Source organism: Equus asinus, chromosome 2 (assembly GCF_041296235.1).
Source record: "Equus asinus isolate D_3611 breed Donkey chromosome 2, EquAss-T2T_v2, whole genome shotgun sequence".
Classification (NCBI taxonomy): Eukaryota; Metazoa; Chordata; class Mammalia; order Perissodactyla; family Equidae; genus Equus; species Equus asinus.
Genome location: NC_091791.1, coordinates 30,361,893 through 30,373,894, shown reverse-complemented (window position 1 = coordinate 30,373,894; position 12,002 = coordinate 30,361,893). Strand labels below are relative to the sequence as shown.

The 12,002-nt window shown below is 43.1% G+C and overlaps 1 protein-coding gene and 1 long non-coding RNA gene across 6 annotated transcripts in view; one reads left to right on the top strand and one right to left on the bottom strand.

Moving 5' to 3' along the window:
• The window catches only part of GOT1 (glutamic-oxaloacetic transaminase 1), a 30,372-nt gene extending 23,680 nt beyond the window's left edge, over window positions 1-6,692 (bottom strand). The window contains exon 1 of one of the 2 annotated variants that reach the window (XM_014865638.3): window positions 6,388-6,692. In XM_014865638.3, coding sequence (XP_014721124.1) covers window positions 6,388-6,505 — 118 coding nt within the window. In that variant the 5' untranslated portion in view covers window positions 6,506-6,692. Of the gene's footprint in view, window positions 1-6,364 lie in introns of both variants that reach the window. The other variant, XM_070485519.1, reaches the window with a different exon arrangement.
• LOC139040301 (uncharacterized) lies at window positions 6,652-11,647 on the top strand. 4 transcript variants are annotated; one of them, XR_011494541.1, is made up of 4 exons: window positions 6,675-6,772; window positions 8,157-8,266; window positions 10,089-10,184; window positions 11,126-11,647. It is a non-coding gene; the product is annotated as an uncharacterized lncRNA (long non-coding RNA). The 4 variants fall into 4 exon arrangements; XR_011494545.1 differs by lacking the exon at window positions 6,675-6,772 and adding an exon at window positions 6,850-7,147; XR_011494542.1 differs by lacking the exon at window positions 8,157-8,266 and having other exon boundaries at window positions 6,652-6,772.
• Window positions 11,648-12,002: the final 355 nt, after the last annotated feature.

Genomic DNA, 12,002 nt, shown 5'->3' with positions numbered 1-12,002 from the left:
TCCCATTTACACAAAAGGTAACAGCATACTATACACTGTTTTGTTCCTTGCTTTTTCCACTTGAAGATCTTTTTATATCTGTGTATATGGAGTGTCTTTGTTCTTTTTCACAGCTGCATGACTGATGAATGTAGCATAATTTGGACATTTGAGTTGTTTCCAATCTTTGGCTATTACAAAACATTACTTCAGTGGACAACCTTGTACATCCATCATCTTACAAGTATGCAAAATACATCTATAAGATGCAGGGATGAAGATGGAAGAGTGGGCTAAGAAGTATGTGTATTTACACTTTTGACAGATATAGTCAAATTGGCCTCCTTAGGGATTTTGTCAGTTTCCATTCCCACCATCAATGTATAAGAGGGTCTGCTTCCCCAAAGCCTCACCCACGGAGAGAATTTTTGTCCAAATGAGGGTACAAATGGTATCTCAGGGTAATTTTAGTTTGCATTTCTCTTACTATGAATGCAATTGGGCATATATATTTTTCATATCTATGAGCCATTTATAGCACAATTTTAGTGGCCAGACAATATTCCTTCCTATGTATAATTTATTAACTATTTGTGTTGATTATTTGCTATTATAAACATTGTGATGAATGTTCTTATATCTTTACACATATTCATGAGTGTTTCCTTAAGAAAAATTTCTAGATGTAAAATTACAAGGTCAAAAGTTATACAACAAATAAGACTTTCTAAGATCATTTGGATTTTGTATCTGCCTTCTATCAACTAACTCTATCCTCCAGGAAGGTGTCATCTGCAAATCTGATAAGCACATCAAGCTGGTAATAAAAATTCGGACAGAGATCCAGACTAACGCAGCCACTAACCAACCAACAGTCTCCTGGCAGATGGATCTACTCATACTACTGTCACACCGCTCACATGACGCCCCCGGCCCACCAAACTAACTCCCTCTCAACAAGGTCAAAATGTCTACTTTATCAGGTGGAACTCAGTCTGGTTTTTCAAAGAGATTCCAAAATAATTACTTCCAAGTAAGAGCTGTCCCTGACGCAGATCACCCTATCTAAGATCACAATGCTGCCACTGTTCAAAGTATTCTTGGAATGCTTCCTTTGGAATTGTTTCTAGAGGCAACATCTCGTTATTTGGAATATCCTCAATGGTGCCAAACCTTCATCCTTTAAAAGTAAATTTAATTTTTGGAAACAGTACTTGCATCATGTTCAGCACAGTAGGTAGGTGAATAAACTGGATAATATTAGTGGAGAACAATTATAAAGAGATGCTCTCTTGTGTGAGTTTAACATGCTTTGAAGGCTATTCCAAAAGACGGCTTCCAGAAATCTTTGAGCAATTGCGGTATATGTGGATGACACTACACAGAGAGGATACTATTTAGATGCACAAGAGTGTGGGTGTTCATAGAAAAACCAGTTCTATTACACTTCAGGTCTGCATTTGGATGTTATATATATATATTATATAATTATGCTGTATATATTTACAAAAATGTCATTTGTAACTCATGAATTATAAATAAATAAAATATGAAAGATAAAGAAAATGCCACAGTACCACTGTTCTTACCAGCAATGTGTACTCTGTACAACTCTAAAAAATCCTGTAATACAACTGGCGGCAGGGAGGCATTGTGTCTGTATGTGACAAAAGAGAAACTGGCCAACTTACACCTCCTCTTCCTTCTTCACTGCCCAGTTTCCTCCAGCTTCAGCTCCAGATTTATTCCTAATGCCTCGTCTAACTGAAGTAGAACTTTTCAGTAAAAGATTACTTCTGTGTGATTAGAGCAATGAGGTCAAGCATTATCAACAACCACTATTCCCAGTCTCCTGGGGGGACTTTTATTCTGTTTGTTGGACCCATCAGTTTCTCATTCGTTTTTTCATTCACTCATTCATTTAACAAGGACTTACCAAATCTACCATGAACCGGGCACTGGCTAGAAGTAGCTATGCAGAGATGGATAAGAAAAAATAAAATACTGCCTGCCCTCCAGGAAACAGAGAGCACAGAGCCCCGAATTCTCCTGCGAGGGGTCAGGGAAGATTTTACAGAGAATGAAGCCTGAAAGATGAATAAGAGTTTAAAAGATAGACAAGGAAAGAACAGCGTTCCAGAGGGAACACCTGTGCAAGTTCCCAGAGGCTTGGAGCCATGAGGCCTTTGAGGACCTGCATTAGAATGGCTCAGATGGAGGCTCCATGGAGGAACAGCGGGGAGTGGCTCAAAGAACCTCGGAGTCTCCTCTAAGGAATTTCGTTTCAATGCAGAAACCACTGAGAGCATTTAAGCAAGAGAGTGACATGGCCAGCTATACATTTTAACAGGATCATTCAAGTGACATCATGGAAAATAAACTGGAGAGGAGGACAGAGACAGATACCGAAGTCAGGAGGCTATTGCAATAATCCAGAAGGGAAATAATGAGGTCTCGAAGTAAGGCAGTGGCAGCAGGGATAAAGAAAAGAGGAGATATTCAGAGTAGACTTATAAGGTAGGAAAGACAGAACCTAATGACCAAATAAACAGACATGGAAACGAGGCAAGGGTCACTAATGACTCCAAGGTCTCTCTCTAGTCTAGACATTGACTGGTGGTGGGGGGTCAACCATGATATAGAACATAAGAGGAAGAAAAAATTAGATTGAAGAGAAGGTGGAAAAGATGAGTTGTGTTTTCAACAGGTTGAATTTGAGGTGGTTGTAGGATGTGTCTGGCAGACTGTAGCAAGTATGGGTCTGGCATTCAGGGTAGAAATCCAGGATGGAAAGAAAGATTTCATAATTATAGACATCAACTATGGTAGCTAAAGCCATAGTAATAACAAGGATTTGCTGAATACTTAGAACATACAAGACACTGCGCTAAATACTTTACATTTTTTTTTTACTCTTTTAATTCTTTACTCATTTAATTCTTATAACGACTCACAAAATAGATACTGTGATCCCTACTTTAGGGATCTGGAAACTGAGGCCAGAAAAGTTGAGCAAGCTGCCCAAGATCACAGGGACTGTAAGAGCTAGGCTGTCATACTATTAAGTTCATGGATCCATGTGCTTTTTTTTTAAGAGCCAGAGATGTCTAGGGAAAGCCCAAAGCAAGCAGGCCCGAGAGATTTAAAGGTCCTTTATATCAGCATGCTCCCCAGCTCTACTCCCCCTCTCCCTGGATACAAGCCTTTTTAGAGTCACACAGGTTTCAGGTGAGTGCAACAGTCTAGCTTTCCAGAAGAAAAGAAAGGAAGAACATAGAGAATTAAACGATCAAACCATCACCTTCATCCTCCTCCTAAGATCTCCACTTCCCTCACCCATCCCCACGCAAGAGCCCAGGCACAGATGCCTCTAAGCCCTCCTCCAACTAGGGTCCCGGGAAGAGGGCCAGGGGGTACTCAGAAATACCTGATACAGCACCTTTCTCCAACAATTTTACTTGAAGATGCTAGGAACCCACATTAAAAACAACAAAGATTAAAGTAAGCGCAGTCTACCTGGAACAAAAGAAAGCTAAGTTTACACGATAAATGGACTGGACTGTGAAGAAATGTGTTGCTTCAGGCTGCATCAGGCTGGACCCATGGCTCCCCTGCCTTTAAAGCCACTTGCCTGAAACTCTGAGAAGCACTAAAATAATTAACTCAGAGAGTCATTCTTAACAGTGGAAAATGTGACGCTCTGCTCTGTTTAACTGTAAGGAAATCACAGAAATAGTCACAGCAAGAAGAAAATCCCTAGGGAAACGATCTGCAAGTAGGAACTAGCTAATGAGATTATAGTTGCAGTTTATTCTAAACCTGTCCATCATCACTAGAACTTGAGCTAGATAACCTCCAGTGCGCTTTATCTTAACTCAGGAAAAAAAAGAGTATCTACCCCAAAGTCAAGTGATAAATTACGTTTCCTTTACAAAGGATATACTTTGGGACGTGCATTAAAAGAGTTAGGACACACAAAAGCTGGAAAGAAACCTCTTATTCTATTCGAATTATACCCTTTCTGAGCACCACCCATCCACATAAAAGTCGGGTCACAGTGATCATCAAAAACAACATTTATATAACACTTTTCATTTATATGTCACATTTCATACAATTATTCATTTAAACCTCAGTCAACTGATGAGGCCAGTAACATTATTATCCCATACCATAGTCATGTAATATGCTAGTGAATCTTAAGAGTCGAATTTTAGAGAGAAGTCATTCAGTCCTGGCTCCTCATTTAACAGACTGAGTCCCCGGATGTTAAATAACCCTCCCAAGGTCACACTGCTGGACTTCAGGGCTGGGCCTGTGCCCAGATCTCCTGGCTCTTCCCACTCCAGTGCACCAGCTACCTCCAGAACACCCGAAGGTACCCAAAATAGAGAAGGGGGCAGAGCCGCAGAAGCCTGAGAGGCCTGGCCTGGAGGCCCAGCTCTACACCTATGGCCACATGACCTGGGGCAAACTCCTTCATCAACCTGGCCTTCAGCTCCCTTATCTCTAAAACAGTTACAATAATAAACAACCCTCCCACGTAATGGAAAGTATCAAATGAGATTAAATGCATAAATCATTTGCTCATAGTAAGGAGACAGAGTTCCTGGGTTCCTGGACAACATGACAAAGGCACTGTCACAGTTGAGGTGACCATCTGAGCTGCAGGCTATGCTTTCGAGCCAATCACTTCTGGCCTGGGCTGGCAGCACGTTTTTTTCTCTGCATGAGCAGTTTATTTCTGAACCAATGTCAGAAATTATCTCATTTTGCAGTTCTTGAGCTGAAAATTTTTATTCAACATCTTTTAGAAGAACTACCCAAAGAAATGCCAAAACAATAGTAACAGCTAATACTCACCTAACCCCTCCTTATGTACCAGACACTATTCTAAGCACTTTACATGTATTTAATCCTCACAAAAATCCCGAAAGACAATTTAAAGGTAATAAAATCTGAGCCAATAAAATCTGAGATTTTAAAAAGATGCATTTGGATCAGCATCAATATTAGTTCTTCACTATATATCTGGCCCTAAAGAAATACTTGGAGATTTTGGACTGGATTTAAATTAAGAGCTTGAATGGTGCCCATTCCAAGCCAATGCAAGGCAGTCTTTCAATATTTCTCCCACTCTGCTGCCTCCTTTCCTTCCATGGGTGAAACTATATAGTACTAACTTCTTTTTAAATGCTTTATTAGGGTAAATTTCAAATATATACAAAAGTTGCAAGAATAATATAATGGATGCCCATGTATCCATTAGCCAGTTTCAACAAACCATACTTTTTAATGGCTTTTTTCTTACCCCTCTCCCATTCTCCTTGGTGAAGATTTTTTTTAACAGGTCCTATGCACAGACACAGTCACTGTGGGAAGCCTGACTCTAAACCTCCTTCTCGCCACCCTCTGCTACAAACAGTTCAATTTTTTCTTTCCAAAATTTCTAGTCCATTTACTGCAAGTCTGTTCCCTGGCTTAGAACATCATCCTACTCATTTTCTTCTCCCTGGCTGGTCTTTGTACATTGTCGAGTGTCTGTGGGACTTCAAACACCCAAATGATGGTGACAGAAATAACAAAGTCATCAGAGAAGATTAAAGCAATTTCAGAGGCACTCCAGTCCATATTTTTTACTCGGCAGGAGGGGACACTGGGACCCATGTTCTGAGCTGTCTGAAGTCCAAGAAATAAAAAAACAAGAAAAGAAGACAAAACGTGTGGAAAGTGACGTTCTGTCTACACTCTTTCCATTCCTTTCCACCATCTCTACCCATTCCTACCATATCCTTGAGAGCTAGAACATTCTTCCAAGATCCCCCCCAGGCAGCATTAACCTATCTCACAAGGGTTTCAGATCTCTATTACATAACTTAACACCTGCTGATTTCAAACTCTTTGAGGCCAAAACCAAGCCCCAGTCTTGCCCCACAAGGCTTGGTAAAGAACCTGACTGATATCCGGTAGCTACCCAAATATTTACCGACCCAAACCAGAGCTCCCAAAAGATAAGAGTTCTCCTTTAACCATTTCTCAGCGACCAAGACTCCAAGCCTATCAGGCTTCCTATTTTCCTCCCATTCCTTACAATCTCTGGCTACCCCATTTCTTAAGAGGCGAAAGGACGTAGTATAAAGAACGCAGAATACGGAATCGGAGCAGCTGAGTTTCTGACCTGGCTGCTACACCTGTTCTGTGCGACCTTGGACACATCTCCCTTTTCCAGAGACTCCATAAGACCATTAGAAAAATGAGCAGGTTGAACTAAGCCTTGTGGATCTTGACTCCTCTCCGGGGCTCCCAGCGCTAAGCTGGGCCTCGGCCTCTCCCACAGTCCCCCCACAGCCCAGGTTAGGTCCGCTCCACTCCTCAGGCTGCTCACCCTCCGGGGCACTGCATCGTTACCTCCTACTCCCAGGTTGACCTTGCGGGGGTCCGGATCCTCCCGGAAGTCAGCAGTGAGCTTAAAGACAAGGACCGGCTGGGCTTGCGGAACCTCCACAAAGATTGAAGGAGACGTCATGGCGAGAGAGCACGAATCGGCCGAGAGCTTTCAACAAGCGCCTGGAGCCGTTCAGTCCAGTCCAGCCACCACGGCCGGAGGAGACGCTCACCTTCACATAGCCGGCGAGGGCGGGCCCACGGCCTCCAATGGTCGGGCTGCGTCCGGAACTTGGCAACGCAGTTCACCAATCGCGAGCTTCTGACACAGAAAGGACAGGAGGGAGGAGACAGTATTAGCCAATCCAAGAAGAGAATCTTATCAGAGGCCGGATGCAACCAATGCAAGGTACGCCGGCTGAGATGGGGACGGGGGCTAGGGTTGATTGGCAGTGCGTGCTCCTATCGCAGAGGCCGTTATTCCTTGGGTCTCCCGGTGCTGAGGGGAAGATCCCAGCGGTCGGTGTGTCCTGGAGGTGGTCTCCGCGACCTTCGAGGGCCACGGGACGGGGGGAGGTGGCCGGCGGGAATTCCGGAGGACTGGTCTTCCGGTAACCGCGGACCTGGTGCTCTCGCTGCCAGGCCCAGCAGCGCGCACGTTCCTGGCCCGGCCTGGCAGCCAAACCCTCGGGACGCTAGTCCTCGGCCAGGACCTGCAGCCCCGGAGCCCGCGCGGGCGACCTTGACCCTTTCGGCTGTCTCTTTGCCCCTAAGGGAAATGTGGGTGAGCCGCCTGCCTTGGTCTCAGACAAGGAACATCCTAATAAAAGTGAAAGAGTGACCGGGAACTCCTTTCTGCCGCTCTTAGAGTTTGAGATTCTTGCTCCCTTTTCCTTACAGAGAAGGCCTGGTCCTAAGGGACCGTCAGGATCTGGGCGCCGTTGCCCTCTCCAGCTTTCCTCCCACGCATGCACTCAACCAGATCTGGCTGTCATCAACCGGCTGGTACCTGAACTGCCTCTTCTTTTAGTCAGGCTGTTCCTTTCCCCTGATTATTCATTCCTTCCTTCCTCCGCAGCCCCCTCTCCTCCCGGTGACCTCTAAGACCCACAGCAAATGCCTCCTCCAAAAAGTCATTTCCTTAACCCTCACTCAGGTCAAAATCTGTCTCTTTCCTGTGCTTCTGTATCTTGGCAGTACTTCCGTTTTAGAAAATATTCTAGTTAAGAACCCAGCTGTGGAGCCAGACTACTTAGGTATAGATTCTGGCTCTGCCACTTACTGACTTGGGCAGGTTTAGGCAAGTTAACCAGCCTCTCTGTTCCTGCTCTGTAAACTGGAGATAATACTATTTTCCTCCGGGTTGTTGTGGGGATTATGTGACTTAGTATGTATAAAGTGTTAAGTTGCATGCAGTAAGCACTGCCTGCATGTTAGCTATTGTTACCATTGCACATCTGCCACACCCCTTGTAGAAGGCAAGCTTCTTTTGGCTAAAGATCTTACCCTGTTTAAGTCTCCCTCAGTTTCTTTCGCTTAGTAAGTATTCAATAAATGGTGGAAGGCGGAGTCAATTCTCTTGGTGTTTCAGAAGAAAACAATACCTCAGCCTTTATTCATTGCATAATACCACAAATCTTAAAATGAATTTTCCATTCAAAATAATAAACATATGCCAAAAGAACTTTATGCAACACTTGCCAACATTTGTATCATCCACTTCTTTTCAGAAACTTTGCCTCTGGTTTTAAAGTAAACTGCCCCGTGTTTCATTAACAACGCTTTCTTCTCAGAATTGCAGGTTCAGTACTGAAGCTGAAGTGACCATGAACTCTGAGTGCTTCCAAAAGCAGAGGCAGAGGAGTGTTTCTATAACCCAGCCTTCCCAGAATTTGACTTCAAAGTATGATCTCCACAGCTTTGGCCAGCAATATCATGGTCACTCCTTACGTCATTCCCCCGGGAGAAAAACAATCCTAGGTTAACTACACGTTTAGCTAAGTCCAAATAAATATTTATTGACAACCTAAGCATCTCCATAACCAAGGCTGACGGGGCAAAGAAAGTGCCCTATGTGGTTTTTCTTTGTGTCTCTGTAACACTTGTTCTAAATTTTAGAAAGGGGCAAACGGGTCTTGTGCATGGGGAGGAGGAGGACAGCATATTATGTGGGATCCAAGTCTCAAACTTGTTTGCTCAGGAATATCAGGTTCTTGGAGATTGCTTTCAGTTCAGTTGCCTTCTTTCTTGAGCCCTGCAGGCTGCCCCTCTAAGGAAAATGCCAGTCTTGAAATAAACAAAATGCTTCCCAGGCCATCGCTAATTTTAACACTTTGACAGAATTGGCGCAACACTGCCCCCTTGCTGAATGGTAATTCAAGCAAAAGACTCTTGAGAGGCCAACATTGCCCAGACAAGTAGGCAGCCAGGTAAAGTGAGTGTCCAGGGAAAGGGCAGTAAGAGTCTAAAGAAAGAGGCTGGCGTTCTCGCTGCCTCCTGGCTTTGCTATGAATGTCTGTTCGTGTCCTCCCTACCATCTTCCTTCTGCCTTGTTTTTTTTTTTCTCGTTCTTTCAAAAGAATTGGAAGAAAGGAACTGAGAACCACAAAGCCACAGCTTGACCTGGGGTGAATTCCTTTAGAAAATACTCTTAGAAATCTGAAGCCTCAGGGCTGGGCAGCGCTGCCCCACAGCATAAGAGGCAGGCCAGGCCAGGGCTGCAGCGGGCACTGCATGGACCTCTAAGCAAGTGCACGTCTGCTTACTGTACTCGATCTTGCCCCTGATACCCAGAAGGTCTAAATTTAGGAACAAGTCAGGGGAGGGAGGAGTTTTTCACACTTTGCACTCGAGCACAAAGTGCTATGGAATGTTTATATTTGGGTGGATGCTGTCACTAAGAGTAGGATATTATTTAGAAGCTGAGTTGTGGGCTGAACAAATGTTTCTTTAAAAACCAAAGCAGTAAGAGGAGATCTGTTCAAGAGTCACCGTGTAGCTGAATAGTGGGCGATAAGATAAGTGTGGAACTCCTGCGGTGGTGGTGTTCCCACCATATTGAGTTTACTGTTGCTAACAAAGTGATCACTTGCAACTTCGCCCCTCAAATTAACTGGCTTGTTTCCTAGTGTGCCTTGGAGGAACCCTCTCCCCTTGCTTCTCTTCTCTTGCTTCTCTCCTCTTTTCCTTGTGTGTGACTCCTCTTCCCACCCGCACACATGGATTGGACCAAGTAGGGTCTCTTGCTGCTTCCTATCTCATAGAAGGGCTTGTCCAATGAGGCCTGGAGTAGACAGGGTCTAATGTTAGTTCCTGAACTGGCCACCCAAATGAGCATAACTTCGTGTGTGTGTGTGTGTGAGGAAGATTGGCCCTGAGCTAAGACCTGTTGCCAATCTTCCTCTTTTTACTTGAGGAAGATTGTCGCTGAGCTAACATCTGTGCCAGTCTTCCTCTATTTTATGTGGGATGCTGCCACAGCATGGCTTTCACGAGTGGTGTATAGGTCCGCTCCCGGGATTCAAACCTGTGAACCCCAGGCCATCAAAAGAACCTTTTTTTTTTAAAGGTTGCAGCTTCTTTTAAAGATATTTTTAATTTTCGCTTTTTCTTCCCAAAGCCCCCCAGTAGATAGTTGTGTATTTTTAGTTGTGGGTCCTTCTAGTTGTGGCATGTGGGATGCCGCCTCAGCATGGCCTGACAAGCGCTGCCATGTCCACACCCAGGATCTGAACTGGCGAAACCCTGGGCCGCTGACGAGAAGCATGTGAAATTAACCACTCGGCCATGGGACTGGCCCCAAAAGAACTCTTTTTTTAAAGGTACTGAGAACTTTGTATAATAGATATCAACAGGATGACAACTATTGATGGTTTTATCTACTTGTTGAATGTAATTAAGTTCCAGGGCACCATTCAGAAATTGTGGAGCTATATAGATTTTGTGCTTTACTTAACAGGCAGTATAGCATAATGGTTAATTCATAGCCTCTGGAACTAGATTTCCTCTGTGTGCCCCAGTTTCCTCATTTGTAACATGGGGATAATAATAGTTCTACCTCATGGGGTAGCTGTGAGGATTAAATGATCAAATGTAAAACACTTTGAATTGTACTGGACACTAGTAAGTACTCACTGTGTTAGCTGTCATCACCATCATCATCATCATCATAGATGTTTACAAGCACTTGCCTTTGAGATTTGCTTAGTTTGCCCACTGAATGATGAGCTGCATAGAAGAACAATGCAGAGACTTTGCACCTGCTGTCGAATTCTAGTTTTTCCTCTTACTAGTTTTGAAACTTTGGGTAAATTAATGTGTCTGAGTTTTAGTATTCTTATCTGTAAATTGGGACAAAAAGATTTTTTCTTAGTGTTGATACACACACACCTTTAACACAGTTGTAGAAATCACTATTATTGTCATAGAGATTGCACTCTAGTCCCTGCATCGCTGTAGGTAATGGTTAGGCTAGCTCTCTTTGAAGTCTGTCTGCTCTGGCCTCTTGCAAGTGTATACTCTGAAAGTTTTTAAAAATGGAAAAGAAAGCAGAGACCACAATTTTTTAAATATTTAGAGTTCTCCAAGAAGTCTTTGTAGAGATCTGTAAAATCTCAAAGTAATTTAAAAGTAACAACAGATTTAATAATTAATTAAAATGTAACAGTGTTAGTAATAGCCCTTTGTACTTCTATACTGTCTTTTTCTTAAAAGCAGAAAGTGTTTTAGAAACACTATTCCACTACTCTCTCAATATCTCCAGGTGACTGTTGTCTCCAGTCAAAGAACCACGAGGACAGAAATGAATCGCCTTAGCAGAAAGCTAATGAAGACACTCCAAGTGACAGAAGATCAAGAAGAGCACAGACTTAAAGTCAGAAGAAAATTTCCTCTCGTTGCCCTGTTTCTCCCTTAATGCCTCACAAATACAGCCTCCTACTTCTAGAGCAATGTCTTAAGCTTTTTTCCCCCCAAGTTGTAACATCCTTTATTGTGGGGTCTTGTCCTAAAGTCTTATGTTTTGGTACGAGATGAAGAAAGATGAAGAAATAATGAAGGAAACAAATTCAATGTGTTTGCCAAGAACACATTTCTTTTAAACAACTCCTAAAGGGATAATCTAAAACAATGTAATAGATTGTCTTAATCTATTCCGCATAGCTAGTGGGAGTATAGAAGTGTATTGCTAACATTTCAACATCCAGCAGTAGAGGGCAGGACTGCCCTTCTTTTGCAAAATGTTTGCGCTCTCATGAGAAGGAAAATAAAAGCAAAGCTCTTGATCACTGCTGTGCATTTACTTTCACCCAATACTTAAAAAAAAAAGTATTTTTCTTATTGTTTAGGTGATTGTGTAGAAACGACGTCAGAACCTGTACTACCTTGAAGTAATTGGTGAAAAATGCAGATTTTGAGTCCCCTGTTCAGGATATGGGCTCTGTCTGGCAAAGATAAACAGTAGCTTGACCCTGGGCAATCAGATAGGGTTATTGTATGAACAGACTTAATGCTCCTGCACTTTCTGGGTAGGAGTCAATCTACCGAACTAGCAGGATGTAGTTTAAAAAATGTGTGTAACTCATATGGTCTTAGCCCTGATAACTGCTTTTAAATTCTAATCCACTGACTTTATTCTATCT